The sequence below is a fragment of the Rhamphochromis sp. 'chilingali' genome (genome assembly GCF_963969265.1).
Source record: "Rhamphochromis sp. 'chilingali' genome assembly, chromosome: 14".
NCBI lineage: Eukaryota > Metazoa > Chordata > Actinopteri > Cichliformes > Cichlidae > Rhamphochromis > Rhamphochromis sp. 'chilingali'.
In genome coordinates, this window is record NC_137941.1 from 3,445,304 (window position 1) to 3,467,643 (window position 22,340).

At 45.0% G+C, this 22,340-nt stretch overlaps 2 protein-coding genes across 2 annotated transcripts; both read left to right on the forward strand.

The window, feature by feature from the left end:
- Positions 1-8,727: 8,727 nt before the first annotated feature.
- Positions 8,728-18,343, forward strand: LOC308409889 (olfactory receptor 10T2-like; the record flags this gene model as incomplete). The annotated part of the gene is made up of 3 exons (XM_080902889.1): positions 8,728-9,631; positions 12,586-12,741; positions 18,276-18,343. 3 exons carry the CDS (start codon positions 8,728-8,730, stop codon positions 18,341-18,343), a joined length of 1,128 nt encoding a protein of 375 aa, XP_080759015.1.
- Positions 18,344-19,091: 748 nt separating this feature from the next.
- Positions 19,092-19,880, forward strand: LOC308409890 (olfactory receptor 52D1-like; the record flags this gene model as incomplete). The annotated part of the gene is made up of 1 exon (XM_080902890.1): positions 19,092-19,880. A coding segment is annotated over one exon (789 nt), but the record flags the coding sequence as incomplete, so codon positions are not given.
- Between the last annotated feature and the right edge of the window lie 2,460 nt (positions 19,881-22,340).

Sequence of the window (22,340 nt, forward strand, 5' to 3'; positions counted from 1 at the left end):
GTCCCGTATTCAGTAAGTGAAAATAAAATGAACAATAAAAGGTGAATCAAACGGACCATTACGGCAAGGCTGGGATGGTCAATTTGGTAAAGTAAATCCGTTGGGCATCTTTCTTTGCCTTTAGACAACAATTCTGATGGCAAAAGAGCCAAACGGGACAGGCAAAAAAAAATAAAAAAGAAAAAAAAATGTTTCAACCCAGTTTGTTTAGCAGATTCTGTATAGCAGCTTTATTATAGGGAGAACAGAACTTCCAGATTGTATGTGTACTTTCAACCAAAAGGCAAATAACCAAACCACATGAACATCTAATAAAAGATATAAACATTGAAACACTGATCCAACATTATTCTTGATTGACGGATCATTTGATTTTACATTTTTACCTGAATGTGGCTCCTTTTTTTGAAAAAACTTCCTTATATCCATTATGAACCTGGCTGTCTCTCTGTACACAAACACACAACAGGAGTTATAAGGTTAATGGGCATTCAGTCAGTTAGCTAGTTAGTATCCATTTCAAACAGGACAGTGGTAACAACAGTAGGCTACGGACAATTTTAAGTTTTAGATTTTAAATAGGCTGTATACATTTCATGATGGTTGAGACATTGTATAACTAAAACTAGTGTGCCTATGCCACCGCTAATCAGTGTAGTTTGCCATTCAAACGGCTACAGAGAGCAAAACTCAGCAGAGCAGCCATTTTCCTTACTCCATAATTTTCCACCATGAACTATGGTAAAACCAAACACCGCTCGCGCCTCACAGATGACAGCTTACAGTTTTGTGTAAAGATGAGGTGACTTCATACAGCCCCGATTTGCAGACGCTGTGCGCAGAGGTTCATGAGCAGACCCGACAATGTTTGCATGAACATGCTTTGAAGCATTACGTTATGGACTACTTTTCACACATAGTTGCTGTACCCACACAGTCGGCTGTAGCTTTTCATCTCACAGCCCGACACATACAAAAAAAGAACAGCTGAGAGAGCACAGACTTTACGCCTGATTGCAGATGCCGCTGATGTGGGTCCACCTCCCCTGCAGCGGCACTGCAGACCACGCCCCGCCACACACATCAAACACGTAAAATAAATATTTGTGCACTGTTGCATTCACTTTTTGTTTTTTGTTATTTTTACAGTGTTCTGAATGATTAACAATGGTCTACAGCCAATCTTGTGTATTATTATACAAACTTTGGTTGTAAGATTCAGATAACTATTTCATAAAAGCTAAATATTTTATATGAGCGTAAGAAAGAAAAGTATTTCTTTGTGCCCCCCTTTCCCTGTTAATGCCCTACCTGGCCCCCTGGCAAAAGCTTTGCTAGATCCGCCCCTGCACAGTTACCAGCTGTCAGCTACACAGAAAAGGATATTGGTGTTATTCATCTCTCAGAAACAGTTCATAACTTCCCTTCAACTCATTCATGTCACCTAAAAGGTAAACCTGTTTCTCCATAACCAGTTCAGCTCTGATGATTCAGATGATTGGACCAGCCGTTTTTAAAGCTGTGTCTCCAGCAAACATCAGCTGATACTAGAAATTAAAATCAAATGAATTCTAACAACAGCCGATCAAGCTTAAACGTGCTGCTGTTGTTTAGCGCGATAAACAAACAAGAGAGAAAAGTCGATCATTGATCAGTTTCATGACTGAAGTTTCAACAGGCGAGAGAATGACAGGGGAGGCTGTCTTAAAGTTCAACATCAGTAACTTAGCGCGCACACAGCTGTATAGAAACTCCGTCGTGTTAGCTAGCACGCAGTACAAGTTATTGTAAGTAATCGTAAAAAGTCAGTACAACGAAAATAAACTACACCTAAACTCGGTTTATATCTGACCCAAATAGAGTGCAGTTCATAACTTCTTACCTGAAAATCAGTTCACCTCATGCTCCGACCGGCAGCCGCCTGCTTCTCCTGCCTTCGGTTTCCCTGACAATAATAAATCCGAGGAATAGTAATAAGTTACTGATGAACTTAATGATTTGTTATACTTGAACAATACTTGACTGAAAGATGAGTGATGGAAGAAGCATAGATAAAATAGTAATGTATGCACTCTGAACTGTGTGCATAGATTGGTTTTTGACCAGGACTGGATCATTCGAGATCTGAACCCTGTGGGTTCAGTGGCGAGCCAATCCCAAGAGAGTGACTGTAGACGGACCAGAGTACGGTGTGGCCAGCCGTGGGATCCATCTTCAGCGAACCTCAAGACTATAACTACATTCCTTGACACAGATAAGACTAACACTTTAAAAATCTACCCGGGTAGTGTTAGAACCAGTTGGACAGAAACACACACACACACACACACACACACACACACACACACACACACACACACACACACAGAGGGAATTCTAATTTAGAGGAAGCTCTTTAATTGAAACTCTTTGGAGAATTTCCTTAAAGAGGATGTTTGGTTTTGATTTTATTTTTGAGCCCTTTAATGTGCGTTTGTGCACTGTAGAAAGCCAGCTTTAGACAGGCAGGATTTGTAAACTTTACAACTTTCAATACAGTTTCTATTCAAATCACATCTTATCTATCATTGTGTGGTTCCTTCTCTGCTGATCCTTTCAAGGCTCCATAGTCTTACCTAGAACTTTCTGATACTAGTCCAAAGTTGTCGAGACAATATTTTAATGCGTATCTCATATTATTTAATTGTAATACTTGTTACACTATTGTGGGCATACTCAACCCATGGGAGTTGCTCACTCCAAGTTGTCTGATTGGTGGATGCCAAGCACCGGAGGGCCGCCTCGAGTTCCTGATTGGCCCGTTCTTTCTGGCCATTAGTCTGAGGGTGGAAACCAGAGGAGAGACTGACCTGCGCTCCGAGGGCGTTGCAGAATTCTTTCCAGACCTGTGATGTGAACTGCAGCCCCCTATCAGAGACGATGTCCGTGGGGATTCCGTGAAGGCGAAAGACATGGTTAGTCAGGAGTCGAGCTATTTCTAAAGCACTGGGGAGCTTGGGGAGGGGGACAAAGTGAGCAGCTTTCGAAAAACGATCAATGATAGTAAGGATGACTGAGTTACCTGATGAGGAAGGGAGGCCCGTGATGAAGTCCATTGCAATGTGTGACCACGGGCGGCCAGGGGTCGGTAGGGGTTGGAGAAGGCCGGAAGATGGCTGATTGACGCTCTTGTTTTGAGCGCATGTAGGAGGGGCAGCAATGTATTCGCAGACGTCCTTAGCTAAAGACGGCCACCAGGCGAAGCGTTGGAGGAAGGTAATGGTGCGGTGGACCCCAGGGTGGCAGGTGCACTTGGCCGTGTGAGCCCAATGCAAAACTCATGATCTGACAGTAGATAGAACAAAGAGTAGGCCCGGGGGACCCATACCCGTACAGGGTCCGGTTCTGTTCGTTGGGCCTCTCGAATAGCTGACTCAATCTCCCAGGTTTTTGCCCCGACAACACACGTGGAAGGAAGAATGGGGATCCTGGGCAGCGTCTTCGGAGGTGGCAAATTGGCGTGAGAGGGAATTGGGTTTGACATTACGAGAGCCGGGTCTGTAGGTGATTGTGAATTGGAATCTGGTGAGAAACAGAGGCCACCTAGCTTGCCTGGTGTTGAGTCGTTTCGCGGACCGGATGTATTCCAAGTTTTTGTGGTCCGTCCAAACCATGAACAGTTGGGCAGCTCCCTCCGACTAAGGCCAGCTTGATGGCCAATAGCTCTCAGTTCCCCACATCATAAGTATCAGAAGTAACCACAAGGATGAAGCTTACCGCCTTGTCGCTGGGAGAGCACTGCCCCCACTCCTGCGTCCGAGGCATCCACCTCCACGACGAAGGGTTGACTGAGATCGGGTTGGATGAGGATGGGTGCAGAGGCAAAGCGCTCCTTCAGGCAAGAGAAAGCCTGGCGAGCCGGTTCATCGCAGCAGAAGGGGACCTTGGGTGAGGTGAGACGAGTCAGGGGTAGAGCGAGCTGGCTATAGTTGCGGATGAAACGGCGATAAAAGTTAGCGACACCCAAGAAACTCTGAAGCTGCTTGCGATGGGATGGAGTGGGCCAGTTTAACACAGCTTGAACTTTGGCGGGGTCCGCTCTCAGGTTACCTTGTTCAATGACATAGCCCAGGAAAGAGACTGTGGAAGCATAAAACTCACATTTTTCCCACTTCACGAAGAGACGGTTTTCCAGGAGGTGTTGGAGGACCTGCCTGACATGGCATAAGATAAGATAAGATAAGATAAGATAAGATAGAACTTTATTAATCCCTCGGGTGGGTTCCTCTGGGAAATTCGATTTCCAAAAAAGCACAGCACCGACAGAAGTTACAGAGTTATACACACACACATATATATAAATACAGAGACAATATAAATAAAATATACGAAGGGGATAAATAGAATAAATAGGAATAAAAATAAAAATACAAGTGAATTGCACATTTCAAGTATTGAGTCTATTGCACCGTTGACTATTTACAAAAGTATTGCACAAAAGGTATTGCACAGTGAGGTGAAGAGGCACTACAGCTTAGTTGTTCCCTCCTTTGTCCTCCTGTCTCCCCTCCCTCTCCCCTCCAGAGAGGAGTTAAACAGTCTGATGGCGTGTGGGACAAAGGAGTTTTTAAGTCTGTTAGTTCTTGTCTTTGGGAGAAGCAACCTGTCACTGAACAGACTCTTCTGGTTGTTAATGGCCGTGTGCAGAGGATGCCTGGCATTGTCCATAATGTCCATCAGTTTCTTTAATGTCCTTTTCTCTGCCACTGTCACCAGAGTGTCCAGCTTCATGCCGACCACAGAGCTAGCCCTCTGAGCATTCGTGTTCAGAGACAGAATGGGAGAAAATGAGGATGTCATCCAGATAAACGAAGACGAAGTGGTTAATGAAGTCCCGCAGTACGTCGTTTACCAGGGCCTGAAAAACAGCTGGGGCATTGGTGAGACCAAACGGCATGACAAGATATTCAAAATGACCAAGGTGATTGTTGAAGGCTGCTTTCCATTCATCCCCCTCCCTTATTCTTACCAAATGGTACGCGTTGCGCAGGTCCAGCTTAGTGAAGATGGTGGCCCCCTGAAGGAGCTCGAAGGCAGAATGTAAAAGAGTGAGCGGATATTTATTCATCACTGAGATGTTGTTAAGGCCCCGATAATCAATACAAGGTCGTAAGCTCTTGTCTTTCTTGGCAACAAAGAAGAATCCGGCGGCCACAGGAGATGACGAGGGGCGAATGAGACCTGCGGTGAGTGATTCGTTGATGTATTTTTCTATACTTTCACGTTCGGGCTGAGACAGACTGTATAGGCGGCTGGTAGGGAGAGGTGCACCTGGAAGAAGATCAATGCCGCAGTCATACGGCCGATGCGGAGGAAGCGAGCGTGCTCTATCCTTGCAAAACACTTGTTTGAGATCATGGTAGACGGGTGGCACGGAGGAGAGGTCCGGCAGCTTGGAGAGAGAAGAATTGGTTAGCGGTTCGGAAGAGGGGGTGGCAGCTTTAAGACAGGACATGTGACAATCCTCCTCCCCACCCCACAATGCTCTCCTTTTTCCAATCGAAGACAGGGTTATCTTGATGCAACCACGGGTAACCCAGAACTAGTGGCGTGAGTGGAGCTTGAAACACATACAGCTGTATAGTCTGGGAACGATTGCCAGAGAGAGTCAGTAAAACGGGCTCAGTGATATGAGTGATGTTAGGAAGCCGCTGGCCACTGAGGGCGGTGACTTGGAGTGACTGTGGCAGAGGCTCAGAATTCAGATTTAATCGTCGGGCCAGCGAAGCGTCAATAAAGTTCTGTTCCGCTCCTGAATCGATTAGAGCCTTAAGAGGGTGGACCTGAAGCTGCACCGTTAATTTAGCTGCTAGCATGAGCCGTGGAGGAGACTGTGAACTAGAGACCTCGTCCACTTGAATTCTCCTCTCTACTGCGGCCTTTTGGCAGAGACGGGCAAACATTGGCAACATGACCCTCTCGGCCGCAATAGAAACACTCACCGGCCCTCCACCGATGGTGCCTTTCCTCAGGGGAAAGGCGAGAGCGACCCAGCTGCATAGGTTGCTCACCCTCCTCCATGTCCTGCGACTCTGAATCTCTTCCGCCACTCGTGGCGCTTCCGCCCGATGCTGCTTCGCCGCGTCCCAGAGATATCTGGGAAACGTAGTCCTCAGTTCTGCGGCGCGCACGTAAATGCCCATCCACCTTTACACACAACGTTATCACATCAGACAAAGTTTTAGATAACTCTCTTATCACTAGTTTGCCCTTTAACTCATCACACACGTTGTTCAACAAAGTACTTATCAATGCTGGCTGCCCCCACCCGGTCTCTTCGGCCAACGTCCAGAACAAAATGAAGTATTCCGCCATACTTCGTCTTCCCTGCTTAAGATTTAGTAAATGGTGAGATGCTGCATCAGCGCCAGTACCTCTCTCAATCACACATTTAAATTTAGCAAGAAAATCCTTGTACGAGATGCTGACGTCAGTTTTCAAAACAGCTTGAGCCCAGTTTAAAGCCGGTCTGCGTAAGAGCTGGACAAAAAAGGCAATCTTAGCCTCGTCAGTTTCATATGTCCTCCACAACTGTCTAAACTGCATTGTTATTTGGGTCAGAAAACTGGCACACTGGTGAAACTCACCCGCAAAGGTTTCTGGTGTTGGCAAAGCTCGCGCCAGGGGCTCCAAGCGAGTGGGATGAGGCGAAGCCAAAGGCCCGGGTGCTGGAGGCTCAGAAGCCGGTAACTGTGAGGAGACAGAGGGAGGAGAGGCTGCTGGGCTTACCAGGGGTACGCGCTGAGCAAGGGCCTGCGTTAGAGCGGCCAACTGCTGATTGATGAGCTGCAGCATTTGTTCGTGGCGTTCCAAAACCTCCTTGGCCGTGAGGACGTGCTGCTGGGCAGCAGAGTCCGCTGAGTCCATATTCTGGCTGGATCGTTATGTTAAGGTTCAATGCAGGGGACTCAAACGCGGGACTCCTGAATCAGCTGAACACAAGGGAAATCCAAGGGGGAAATCACTCGCTCTCCAACTCTCCACATACACGACAGCAGTCCTTCTTTTCACACTTGACACACAGATTCACACGGGAAAGGTAATCCAGGGGCTCTGTAGATAAGGAGACAGGAATGAGAACGATATTCACAAAAGACACTTGACTTATCTTGAGCTGTAGCTTGACTTTCACTGACGCGTGGCAGACAAAGATCCAGCGAAGACCAGCAGTCACCTCCTGGCTTAAATGCCGTTCACCTTGATGGGCATCAGATGTGTTCTTTTCTGTGGGTGTGGGCGTGGGCCGAGAGCGTGAACCCACAATGAGTTCTTCCCCGGTGATGGAGAGGAGGAGAGAGAGAGAGCACGAGAGAGAGAAAAAGACAGAAAAGGCCGATCAGCATCTCGCCGATCCCCCAGGCCATGACACTTGGGGCAGGAACTCGTCCCTGACCTGAAGTGGGCCCTCCACCCTTTTCCGGCTGAGGACCATGGCCTCAGATTTGGAGGTGCTGATTCTCATTCCCACTGCTTCAAACTCAGCTGTGAACCGTTCCAAAGCAAGCAGAAGGCCATCACCCGATGAAGCCAACAGAACCACAAACTAGAGATGAGATTCTGAGAACACCCACAAAGAGCATTCGGACGTAGCTTTGCCACTGCTCCAGGTGGCTCAGCACAGAGTGGAGAGCTACATTGATGGCATCTTCTATGGATCTGTTCGCATGATTTTCAAACTGGTAATCACTGGTCTGATCCACAATGAAGACGAGTCCACGTACAGACAGGATGTGGACCAGCTGTTCCACTGTTGCAGTCAGAACCACCAGGACCCGACTGTGGACGTGACAGTGAACCTTCAGACTCGCCCTAACTATACTTAAAAATAGAATACTTACCATGGATCACGTCAGATTCCTAGGACCCACCTTTCCACGCGATCTGAAGTGGTCCCCACATATAGACTCTATCCAGAAGAAGGCCCAGCAGAGGTTATGGTTCCTGCAGCAACTCAGAATTTACAACCTGATCTCTGAGACCATGGTTTTATGCAAAAAAACTTTTGATTTACTCTTTTCTGGGCTGGAGGAACAGGGGGTGATCGTGGTGCAACGATAAGGTTACATCACTCTGCAGAAAATTGGAGAGGTACCTGGGATAGAATCTTTCCATTGTGGAATAGGAAAGGTAGAGAGTGAGCAGGCGGCAGAGTAACAGGTAAGTAGCAGGTAACAGCTGCAAACAATTCTTTTTTCCACAGAGTTACTAAGAGGCAAAGACAAAGCAACATTCACAAGAACTTCTTACTGTCTTTCTAGTGACTTCAGCAAACGTCAGAGAGCCTGATCATTATCACTGAAGCAACAATGATCTGACTGGACTACGAAAGACTACAAACGAAAAACAGAAGAGAACCACAACAAGTCCTGGACAAATATGTTTAATTGGCATAAATGTAAGAAATTCCTAACAGTATTATGAAGAAAGCATCTTTTAAATAAAGTTGTAAAACGTTTTAAAATTTCTTTTTCAAGAACCTGCAGGTTTGTTTTATTATGTGTTTAGTACATGATACATATTAAATCCCCTGTGATTTTCCAAAGCTGTGAGCTTTCATTCCAGATCAATGATTGGCTGGTTTGAAATCCCAGCTCACGTGTTGCTGTTATCTGTACCTGATAGAGGAGAGAGGAGAACAGAGACCAGATACAGTGAGCGACTAGGCTTCACTTAGGTCTCTCAATCACAATGAATAATGTTTCTGTAATAACAATGTTTTTTCTTTCAGGTTTCAATGAAACAGTCAGTCACAGGTTTGTTCTCTTTTTCCTCAGTTTGTTTTGCTACTGCATCATTTGCCTGCTAAATGTTTCTCTCATTGTGATCATCATCTTGGACAGCAACCTCCATGAATCAATGTATATTCTGCTCTGTGTCTTTTGCATCAATGCACTTTATGGAACAGCAGGTTTCTTTCCCAAATTTCTCTGGGATCTCCTCTCTGATGTTCATCTCATTTCATATTATGGTTGCCTTATTCAGACTAAGGTGATTTATTCTTTTCTCTGCGGCGAACTCTCAATTCTTGCACTCATGGCATATGACAGATATGTGGCCATATGTCAGCCACTGAAGTACCACTCTATCATGTCAAAGCAAAGAGTCATAAGGTTTGCATGTTTTTTGTGGTTCACAAATTTCTGCATTATGGCTGTGAATGCCTTTCTAACATCCAGACTGAAGTTATGCAGCCCGTATCTTTCCACACTCTTCTGTGTGAACTGGATTATTGTTCAACTCGCTTGTTTTCCAGCACACACTATAGTTAATGGCATATTTGCAAATATTACAATAATTATTTATTTGCTTCATGGTGTTTTTATAGTTTGGTCCTATATGTATATCATTCAAACATGTGTAAAGTCTATAGAAAACAGGGCAAAGTTCATGCAAACATGTGTCCCACATCTCATCTCATTATTTACTTTTGTTGTGGCAGTACTTACTGATGTTATAAGTATGCGACTGGGTTCGAAAGAGTTGCCTCGGACCCTTCAAAACTTTGTAGCAATAGAAGTTCTTGTCATTCCTCCTATTATGAATCCTCTGATTTACGGTTTCAAACTGACCAAAATCCGAAAAAAAATTTATAGTGTTGTTATTTTAAAAGGAACTAATTTTTGTTTTATTCGATCAGAAAATAGTTTCACACACAGCTAAGTGTCACACCCATTGTTTGACATCCATTTTAAAATAAGTCCAAAAAAATGTTTAATTTTTACTGAAATTTGTGTTTTATTTGGAGTTGTCTGAAAACATGTCTATTGATGTGAGCGGATATGATGTTTTATTATTTATCTGCATTTCCCAGATGATTTACATTTTGTAGATGTCTTTGCACTAAATGTATTTTTGATGGTCACCTGCCTAATTAACAAAAAAACACTGATATGTAGAAAGGCTGTAAATTTCAGTCTTTCTTCTCATTACTGTTCAAGGAAATAACAGGCACCGTGGAGACTGCACATGTGAAAAGGATTAAAAGACAAACTGTTTTAGATGTGGCAGCACTATCAGAGTGTCAATCTATTTTGATATTATGCTGTCTTATAAATCTGATCCACAACCACATGGATGTGAAGCAGTTTTAGTAGTTTTCTCAGTTTATCCTCTTTTTCTTTAACACTTAATGAAACAGTCAGAGGTTTTAGCAACTGAACCAGTTTTAGAATTTCTGCTTAATCAAACATGAAATCCGTTTTTACTTAACACTTGTACAATTAAATGGCTTTTCCATTGTTTGAAGGATTGAAAGTTGAAGCTGAAGATGTACAGTGCAAATCAGTTTTTCTACATGACAAAATGTTTCTTTTTACTGTATTAAGTAAAAAGAAATGATCTGTTAAACAGTAAGAAATAAATGTGTACAATTGCAAAAAAAAAAAAAAAAAAGATCTGGTAGCTCATTTCTCAGCAGCAGGTGAGGCCAAGAAGCACCACATCCCACACACAAACTACCAGCAAAGGCCTCCCCAATAGGCGTGTTCTCTCCCTGCTGTTCTTGACCCTCTAAACTGATTGACTAGAATGCCTTTTATTGTCACTATACACATGTACAAAGAGATTGAGAGCATCTCCTACCCAGTGCAGACATGTGGGGAAAGAAGAAAGGGGGGTGAGGTGCACAGTTCTGTGGCACTGTATACATATGAGCAGGTCAATATCAAAAAATATCAAATATACAAATACTGAAAAAAAATAAATAGTCTATATTTACAGTGAGGTATTTTGACATAAATTAAATATTGCACAGTGGTGGTAGTGGTTGTATATTCTGTGTATAGAGGAGAGGCTTGAATTGGGGGGTGAAACTGTGTCGTCGGTTCATGTGTGAGTTCAGGGTGCTCATGGCTTTTGCAAAGGAACTGTTCCTAAGTCTGTCAGTGTTTGTGCTGATGCACCTGTAGCGCTTCCCTGAGGGAAGCAGGTCAAGCAGGTCAAAACCTGGGTGGGAGCTGCCCTTGATGATGTTTGTTGCTCTGTTGAGGCAGCGGGTGAAATAAATGTCTGACAAGGAGGGGAGAGGGCAGCCAATAATCTTCTGTGCTGCCTTAATTACACTGTGAAGCTTCACTCTCTTCCCATCTGGTCAGCTGCCGTACCTTACTTATAGGCAGTATGTCAGCAGGCTGTCAATGGACGAGCAGTAGAAGATCAGCAGCAGGTTGGAGTCCAGTTTGTGCTTCTTGGAAAACCGGAAGGTGTGGACCCTCTCCAACCATCACTGTTGATGTATTGGGGACCTAAGTCAGTGCTGTGCCACCTGAAGTCGACAATGATCTCTTTGGTTTTCATAATGGTCAGTGCTAGTTTTTTCTCTGAACACTATGATGTCAACTTCAGGACTTCCTCTCTGTAGACTGCCTCGTCTCCCTTTGAGATAAGTCTGACTAATGTGGTGTCTTCAGCAAACTTGATGATGATGTTGTTGTGGGTCGAACTGCAGTCTTAGATTTAGAGACAATACAGGAGTGGGCTCAGCACACAGCCTTGTGGGGAGCCAATGCTCAGCATGCGAGTGGAGGAGAGATAGGGGCCAAGTCTTACAGTCTGGGGCCGGTTGGTGAGAAAGTCAAAGGCCAAGAGTGACCAGTTTGGTGAAGAGGATATCCAGGATGATTGTATAGAAAGCTGAGCTGTAATCCACAAAGATCATCCATCCATCCATCTGCTTATCCGGGGCTGGGTCACAGGGGGCCGCAGCCCTAGCAGAGAAGCCCAGACCCCCTCCCCACACCAAGGCGTTCCCAGGCCAGCTGAGAGATAAAATCTCTCTAGTATGTCCCAGGTCTGCCCCGGGCCTCCTCCTGGTGGGACATGCCCGAAACACCTCACTCAGGAGGCACCCAGGATGCCTGAACAACCTCAACTGGCTCCACTTAATGTGGAGGAGCAGCTGCTCTACTCTGAGCCCCTCCCGGAAGACTGAACTTCTCACCCTATCTCTAAGGGAGAGGCCAGCCACCCTTCAAAGGAAGCCCATTTCTGCCACTTGTATCCGTAATCTCGTTCTTTCGGTCATTACCCACAGCTCGTGACCATAGGGGAGGGGAGGGATGTAGATCGACCAGTAAATTGAGAGCTTCGCTTTTACACTCAGCTCTCTCTTCACCTCAACAGACTGGAATAGTGTCCATATCACTGCAGCCTCAGCACCAATCCATCTGTCGATCTCCCACTCCCGTCACTCGTGAACAAGACCCCGAGATACTTAAACTTGGGGCAGGAACTCGTCCCTGACCTGAAGTGGGCCTCCCACCCTTTTCCGGCTGAGAACCATGGCCTCAGATTTGGAGGTGCTGATTCTCATTCCCACTGCTTCAAACTCAGCTGTGAACCGTTCCAAAGCAAGCAGAAGGCCATCACCCGATGAAGCCAACAGAACCACAAACTAGAGATGAGATTCTGAGAACACCCACAAACCAAGATGGCGGCGTGTGAACAACGCGAGGCTCAGTGTCTCTCCAGAATCTGCTATTTAGCGGTTTTTTATCTACTTTTAACCAGATTATTTGTCCAGAATTGCTGTGCGTTGCTGACCTACAGCAGACAAGAGCTTCTGGACATCTGGACTCAACTCCAACAGTTTTATCGCCGATCTCCGACTCATCCCAGAGATCTCCAGGACACCGGAGGCTGCCCACTCTCCCCGGCCGGGCGGAAGTGCACGCAGACGGCGCCGAGATCGTAAACAAAGGCGAGGTAGGCGCGGAGGGCCACGGGCTAAGCTAAAGCTAACACCACACCGGCTGCCTTTACCCAGTATTTTCCTCGCCAATGTCCGTTCTCTGGCAAACAAAATGGATGAAATACGGCTCTCCATCACTAACAACAGACGGATTATGGACTCAAATGTCATGTTTTTCACCGAAACATGGTTGAACAACAGCTGCCGGACAATGTTATCGAGTTAGCAGGACGCCACACACACCGAGCCGACAGGCTAGCAGATGACTCCAGCAAGACCAGAGGTGGAGGTTTGTGCATTTATATTAACAATGCTTGGTGCATGAACTTCACTACTACTGAGAGTCACTGCTCACCTAATGCGGAGTTTTTAATGGTCAAATGCAGACCTTATTATCTCCCCAGAGAACTCACTTCGATCATACTCACTGCTGTGTATATCCCCCCCGACGCTAATGCTAGGTTGGCCATGAAAGAACTTTCTGCAGCCATTAACAAACACCAGAATAAACACCCCGAGGCTGCTTTTATTGTTGCTGGCGACTTCAACCATACCAACTTAAAGACAGTCCTCCCCAGATTCCACCAACATGTCTCCTGCCACACCAGAGGAGACAAGACTTTAGACCATGTGTATTCCAACCTGGCTGGAGCCTACAAAGCCACACCCCTCCCCCACATTGGACAATCGGACCATCTCTCCCTGTTCCTCACACCTCGGTATTCACCACTCATCCAACGTGTGAAACCTGCTGTGAGGACAATTAAAGTGTGGCCAGAGGGGACAGACGCAGTGCTCCAGGACAGATTTAAAAACACAGACTGGAATATGTTCACCCACACAGACCTGGACCAGTACGCCTCATCTGTACTGGATTACATCTCCGAAACCACAGACAGTGTCACCACCCAGAAACGGATCACCATGTACCCCAACCAGAAGCCTTGAATGAACCGGGATGTTCATCTCCTCCTGAAGGCCCGGAACACTGCCTTTAGGTCAGGAGATGCACACGCCTACAGTACAGCCAGGGCTAATCTACAGAAGGACATCAAAAAAGCCAAACACCATTACAAAAAGAAGGTAGAAGAACACTTCTCCAACTCCAACCCCTGACGTATGTGGCAAGGACTCCAGACCATTACAGACTACAGGACCACCAAACCCTCCCCCGCATCCTCTGATGTCTCCTTCCTCAACGAGCTCAACAACTTTTATGCTTGTTTTGAGCGAGGGAACCCCACAACCACAACCAAAGCAGACGTGACGCCAGACCACCAACCTCTGACTCTCTCCCCCACCGATGTAGGAGCGGTGCTGAGCAGGATCAATGTCCACAAGGCTGCAGGTCCCGATGGCATCCCCGGGCGTGTTCTCAGAGTGTGTTCTGGGGAGCTTGCAGGAGTGCTCACAGACATATTCAATCTGTCCTTGGCCCACGCTGTGGTACCGGCCTGCTTCAAATCCACCTCCATCGTCCCGATACCCAAAAACTCCAACCCATCTTGCCTCAATGACTACCGCCCAGTAGCACTCACCCCCATCATCACTAAGTGCTTAGAGCAGCTGGTCCTAGCACACTTCAAATCCTGTCTCCCCCCCACCCTGGACCCCCACCAATTCGCATAGCGCCAGAACAGGAGCACAGAGGATGCAGTCTCCATCGCACTGCACTCTGTCCTCTCACACCTGGACAACAACAACACATACGCCAGAATGCTGTTTATAGACTTCAGTTCAGCATTCAATACAATCCACCCCTCACAACTCATCAGGAAACTGACAGACCTGGGCATCAGTTCCCTCATCTGCAAATGGTTACTGGACTTCCTGTCCAACCGCCCTCAACATGTCCGGCTGGATAACCGCTGCACATCTACAATCACAATGAACACCGGTGTACCACAAGGCTGTGTGATGAGCCCTTTCCTCTACTCCCTCTTCACCCACGACTGCAGACCGGCTGATGGTTCCAACATCATCATTAAGTTTGCAGATGACACCACGGTGATTGGCCTCATCAGTGACAACGATGAGGCCGCCTACAGGGAGGAGGTGGATCGTCTGGCTGAGTGGTGCGACATAAACAACCTGCTGCTTAACACCGAGAAGACCAAGGAGCTCATCGTGAACTACAGGAGGAATGCTGACCCACATCCACCCATCCACATTAAGGGGACGGCTGTGAAGCGTGTGAGCAGCTTCAAGTTCCTGGGAGTCCACATCTCCGAGGATCTCACCTGGACGACCAACTGCTCCAAGCTGGTCAAGAAGGCTCACCAGCGCCTCTTCTTCTTGAGGACTCTGAGGAAGAACCACCTGTCCTCAGACATCCTGGTGAACTTCTATCGCTGCACCATCGAGAGCATCCTGACCAACTGTATAACAGTCTGGTACGGGAACTGCTCTGCCTCGGACCGGAAGGCGTTGCAGAGGGTCGTGAAAACTGCCCAGCGCATCACCGGAGCACCACTTCCTGCTATAAAAGACATCTACAGGAAGCGGTGTCTGAAAAGGGCTGGGAAAATCATCAAAGACCCCAGTCACCCATCACATGGACTCTTCACCCTCCTGCCCTCTGGGAGGTGCTACAGGAGCCTCCGGACTAAGACCACAAGGTACCGGAACAGTTTCTTCCCCACAGCTGTCAGACTCCTGAACTCTGCCTCCTGACATCTGACCCACGTTAAACTCATGGACTGAACATACACACACACACAATGGACAACTGTACCCTCAAACACACAATAATAACATGGACTGAACCACCACTCACAACCACTAGCACTTTATATAGCCTCTAGGAATTATCTACACCCTCACTTATCTTAACTGCACTACTGTATAGCTCTGTGTAAATAATCATTCTGTACATACGATAATAATTTTTAACCCTACAACTGTTTACAACTTGCATAGTTCCCATTTCTGTATAGCTGTATATCTCAGATTTCTGTAAAGTTATTTATTTCATATTCTGTATAGTTTTCCATATTTATATCCTGTCCATATCCTGTACATAGCTTGTACTCACTACAGCCTGTACATACAGTGGGGCAAAAAAGTATTTAGTAAGCCACCGATTGTGCAAGTTCCCCCACCTAAAATGATGACAGAGGTCAGTAATTTGCACCAGAGGTACACTTCAACTGTGAGAGACAGAATGTGAAAAAAAAATCCATGAATCCACATGGTAGGATTTGTAAAGAATTTATTCGTAAATCAGGGTGGAAAATAAGTATTTGGTCAATAACAAAAATACAACTCAATACTTTGTAACATAACCTTTGTTGGCAATAACAGAGGTCAAACGTTTACTATAGGTCTTTACCAGGTTTGCACACACAGTAGCTGGTATTTTGGCCCATTCCTCCATGCAGATCTTCTCGAGAGCAGTGATGTTTTGGGGCTGTCGCCGAGCAACACGGACTTTCAACTCCCGCCACAGATTTTCTATGGGGTTGAGGTCTGGAGACTGGCTAGGCCACTCCAGGACTTTCAAATGCTTCTTACGGAGCCACTCCTTTGTTGCCCGGGCGGTGTGTTTTGGATCATTGTCATGTTGGAAGACCCAGCCTCGTTTCATCTTCAAAGTTCTCACTGATGGAAGGAGGTTTTGGCTCAAAATCTCACGATACATGGCCCCATTCATTCTGTCCTTAACACGGATCAGTCGTCCTGTCCCCTTGGCAGAAAAACGGCCCCATAGCATGATGTTTCCACCCCCATGCTTCACAGTAGGTATGGTGTTCTTGGGATGCAACTCAGTATTCTTCTTCCTCCAAACACGACGAGTTGAGTTTATACCAAAAAGTTCTACTTTGGTTTCATCTGACCACATGACATTCTCCCAATCCTCTGCTGTATCATCCATGTGCTCTCTGGCAAACTTCAGACGGGCCTGGACATGCACTGGCTTCAGCAAGGAACACGTCTGGCACTGTGGGATTTGATTCCCTGCCGTTGTAGTGTGTTACTGATGGTGACCTTTGTTACTTTGGTCCCAGCTCTCTGCAGGTCATTCACCAGGTCCCCCCGTGTGGTTCTGGGATCTTTGCTCACCGTTCTCATGATCATTTTGACCCCACGGGATGAGATCTTGCGTGGAGCCCCAGATCGAGGGAGATTATCAGTGGTCTTGTATGTCTTCCATTTTCTGATGATTGCTCCCACAGTTGATTTTTTCACACCAAGCTGCTTGCCTATTGTAGATTCACTCTTCCCAGTCTGGTGCAGGTCTACAATACTTTTCCTGGTGTCCTTCGAAAGCTCTTTGGTCTTGGCCATGGCGGAGTTTGAAGTCTGACGGTTTGAGGCTGTGGACAGGTGTCTTTTATACAGATGATGAGTTCAAACAGGTGCCATTCATACAGGTAACGAGTGGGGGACAGAAAAGCTTCTTACAGAGGACGTTACAGGTCTGTGAGAGCCAGAGACTTTCCATGTTTGAGGTGACCAAATACTTATTTTCCACCCTAATTTACGAATAAATTCTTTACAAATCCTACCATGTGAATTCATGGATTTTTTTTTTCACATTCTGTCTCTCACAGTTGAAGTGTACCTCTGGTGCAAATTACTGACCTCTGTCATCATTTTAAGTGGGGGAACTTGCACAATCGGTGGCTGACTAAATACTTTTTTGCCCCACTGTACTTATAGTTATAGAATATTCACAACATACTTCATACCGTGTACATTATAACATACCATAATAGACCCATTTCTGTAATATACTTACATATCTATTGCTGCGAGATCGATCAACTTCAGACCAGACAACAAACGACGGAGGCTCCGGAAAAGTGCAATCAAACGATGAGTTTTATTATCACAGGAGAACAACCAACCGTCAGCATACGGATTGTTATGCTCTGACAAGAATACATTGGGTTCTGGTTTTATAGGATAAAATATCACACCTACGTCAATACAGTTCAAAAATACATGGTGACAGACGGGCAAAAGTTCAACCCGTGCAGACAAGGGTACATCACGTACACTTCTAATAACCATACACCGACATATCACTTCTCTTTTCTACATTACTTGACTTTTAGGGTAATAACTTCAGGTCTCAGCATCTCTGAGAGCTAATAATGGACCCTCGTCATTAATCACTAAGTAGAGTACTTTGCAGCCAGTCTCAAACTGAAGCAGAAGACGCTTAGGCCTTCGCTCAGACCTGCTACTAGATTAATATGTGTATCGTAAGCGTGCATGCAATTAACCTGCTATGTTCTCATCTCCCCTCAGCATGTATCATCTGGACACTCTCACCAGTGAAGCTTAAAACCTTCTAGAATGGAACATCAAGTCTAACCAAGCACATTCATGCATTGTGTATAAAATGAACTCAACCTGTAAAAATAGAAAGGTCAATGTGATGACAGACATCTTCAATGCAATTTTATAAACCCTGCAGGAAATATTACTGATAAATGATACTGTGAAACATGTTATTAATACATTCTTCATAAGGCAGATTATATGGTGGCAATAAAAGAATCTCTGAATCCCAACATTCCCTCTTTTGACATTCCAACAGGAATGTCACCATACTTCATGTTGTATCACTCCCTGCCCCACTCTATGGGTTCCAGGTTCATCTGGTAGATGCCCTCAACCCAGCCAGGGTTTGCAACCCTCGCCACTATCTTTACCAACAATCCTCTGACACAAGGAATGATACAACAAACAGCGATGACTAATATTCCCAAAAATACAGCCAATGAGCACATCACTGATATAGCCACACCTTTCCATTGTCCAAACACGGATGCCACCCAGGACTCCGCTGGGTTTCCGATACCTGAGTGCTCATGCATCGTTTTAGACAAATTTTCCGGCCCTCCAGAGCTCGGGTTACTGAGCCATCTGGGGCAGTATTGTTGGGGATAGAGGTGCAGAACATGTCTCCGAACATAGCACAGACGCCCCCTTTCCTCTGCCAACAACATGTCAAGGGCCATTCGATTCTGCACTCCCATCAGCGAAGTCGGATTATTCTGCAAACCCTTCCATGGCGTCCCTGGTAAGGCTAGAGAGTCTCAGCAAGTTGTAATGAACGTAGTTAATGCGGTCATCATTCTTATTAGGCGTTATCCAAAGGAATATACTTTCAAACCCCGAAGCTACTGGGTCTGCCAGCTTATACTCGTTTGTAACTCCCCTGGGCACTCCTATGGAGTCTATCCTAGTCGGAGAGTTTAGCCAGGGGTCATATGCATGTATACCCTGGGTCCCTCTTTTTTAAATAAAGTTGTAAAACGTTTTAATATTTCTTTTTCAAGAACCTGCAGGTTTGTTTTATTATGTGTTTAGTACATGATACTGCATCATTTGCCTGCTAAATGTTTCTCTCATTGTGATCATCATCTTGGACAGCAACCTCCATGAATCAATGTATATTCTGCTCTGTGTCTTTTGCATCAATGCACTTTATGGAACAGCAGGTTTCTACCCCAGATTTCTCTGGGATCTCCTCTCTGATGTTCATCTCATCTCATATTACGGTTGCCTTATTCAGACTCAGGTGATTTTTTCTTTTGTCTGCGGCGAACAGTCGATTCTTGCACTCATGGCATATGACAGATATGTGGCCATATGTCAGCCACTGAAGTACCACTCTATCATGTCAAAGCAAAGAGTCATTAGGTTTGCATGTTTTTTGTGGTTAACAACCTTCTGCATTATGGCTGTGAATACCTTTCTAACATCCAGACTGAAGTTATGCAGCCCGTATATTTCCAGACTCTTCTGTATGAACTGGAGTATTGTTCAACTCGCTTGTTTTCCAGAACAAACTGCAATCAATGCTATATCTGCAAATATTGTAACAATTATTTATTTGCTTCATGGTGTTTTTATAGTTCGGTCCTATATGTATATCATTCAAACATGTGTAAAGTCTATAGAAAACAGAGCAAAGTTCATGCAAACATGTATCCCACATCTCGTCTCATTATTTACTTTTGTTGTGGCAGTACTTACTGATGTTATAAGTATGCGACTGGGTTCGAAAGAGTTGCCTCGGTCCCTTCAAAACTTTGTAGCATTAGAGTTTCTTGTCATTCCTCCTATTATGAATCCTCTGATTTACGGTTTCAAACTGACCAAAATTCGAAAAAAATTCATAGTGTTGTTATTTTAAAAAGAACTAATTTTTGTTTTATTCGATCAGAAAATAGTTTCACACACAGCTAAGTGTCACACCCATTGTTTGACATCCATTTTAAAATAAGTCCAAAAAATGTTTAATTTTTACTGAAATTTGTGTTTTATTTGGAGTTGTCTGAAAACATGTCTATTGATGTGACCAGATATGATGTTTTATTATTTATCTGCATTTCCCAGATGATTTACATTTTGTAGATGTCTTTGCACTAAATGTATTTTTGATGGTCACCTGGCTAATTACCACAAAAAAAACCACTGATATGTAGAAAGGCTGTAAATTTCACTATCTTTCTTCTCATTACTGTTCAAGGAAATAACAGGCACCGTGGAGACTGCACATGTGAAAAGGATTAAAAGACAAACTGTTTTAGATGTGGCAGCACTATCAGAGTGTCAATCTATTTTGATATTATGCTGTCTTATAAATCTGATCCACAACCACATGGATGTGAAGCAGTTTTAGTAGTTTTCTCAGTTTTATCCTCTTTATCTTTAACACTTATTGAACCACCACTTATTGAGGTTTTAGCAACTGGACCAGTTTTAGAATTTCTGCTTAATCAAACATGAAAGTCTGTTTTTACTTAACACTTGTACAATTAAATGGCTTTTCCATTGTTTGAAGGATTGAAAGTTGAAGCTGAACATTTACAGTGCAAATCAGTTTTTCTATATGACAGAATGTTTCTTTTTACTGTATTAAGTAAAAAGAAATGAGAAACCTGTTAAACAGTAACAAATAAATGTGTACAATTGCAAAAAGAAAAGATCTGGTAGCTCATTTCCAAGCAGTAGGTGAGGCCAACAAGCACCACATCCCACACACAAACTACCAGCAAAGGCCTCCCCAGTAGGCGTGTTCTCTCCCTGCTGTGCTTGACCTTCTAAACTGACACTGTCACGGCCGGGGCAAGCCGTGTGGGAATTATTTAGGACCAGGAAGCGGCAGCTCGGGTGCACCTGAGTTTAATGACAAGAGAAAATACAAACAGCAAACGGTGCGGGTGGACATGAAACTGGAAAACCTAAACTGGGCAAAACTAATAAAACAAACCAGAAATGAAGATGCAGGGAGGTCAGGGGAAATACACGGGGAAATACACGGGGAGAGACACAGAGAAACACAGAGAGACACAGAGAGACCGAGGGAAACAACACAGATGAATCAGCAATGAAGACGGGTGAACACACACTATAAATACACATACCAGTAATCAGGGGATGGGAAATAGGAGGGAAACATACCTGGGGGACATAACAGCTGACGAGGTAAGGAGAACATAAACAGAACACACTGACATAAGATAGAGACCTTCAAAGTAAAACAGGAAACACATACACGTAATGACACAGACTCAGAAACGCAGACTGAACACAGGGATACACGGGCAGAAAGAAAAGAACACTAACCGAGGAAGAACAGAACCAAAATGACAAAAATAGAAAACACAAAACGCTGGGCCAAAAGGACCCAGGATCATGACAAATTGACTAGAATGCCTTTTATTGTCACTATACACATGTACAAAGAGATTGAGAGAATCTCCTACCCAGTGCAGACATGTGGGGAAAGAAGAAAGGGGGGTGAGGTGCACAGTTCTGTGGCACTGTATACATATGAGCAGTTCAATATCAAATATACAAATATTGGAAAAAATAGTTGGTCTATATTTACAGTGAGGTATTTTGACATAAATTAAATATTGCACAGTGGTGGTAGTGGTTATATATTCAGTGTATAGAGGAGAGGCTTGAATTGGGGGGTGAAACTGTGTCGTCGGTTCATGTGTGAGTTCAGGGTGCTCATGGTTTTTGCAAAGGAACTGTTCCTAAGTCTGTCAGTGTTTGTGCTGATGCACCTGTAGCGCTTCCCTGAGGGAAGCAGGTCGAACAGGTCAAAACCTGGGTGGGAGCTGCCCTTGATGATGTTTGTTGCTCTGTTGAGGCAGTGGGTGAAATAAATGTCTGACAAGGAGGGGAGAGGGCAGCCAATAATCTTCTGTGCTGCCTTGATTACACTGTGAAGCTTCACTCTCTTCCCATCTGGTCAGCTGCCGTACCTTACTTATAGGCAGTATGTCAGCAGGCTGTCAATGGACAGGTAGTAGAAGATCAGCAGCAGGTTGGAGTCCAGTTTATGCTTCCTGGGAAACCGGAAGGTGTGGACCCTCTCCAACCATCACTGTTGATGTATTGGGGACCTAAGTCAGTGCTGTGCCACCTGAAGTCGACAATGATCTCTTTGGTTTTCATAATGGTAAGTGCTAGTTTTTTCTCTGAACACTATGATGTCAACTTCAGGACTTCCTCTCTGTAGGCTGCCTCGTCTCCCTTTGAGATAAGTCTGACTAATGTGGTGTCAGCAAACTTGATGATGATGTTGTTGTGGGTCGAACTGCAGTCTTAGGTTTAGAGACAATACAGGAGGGGGCTC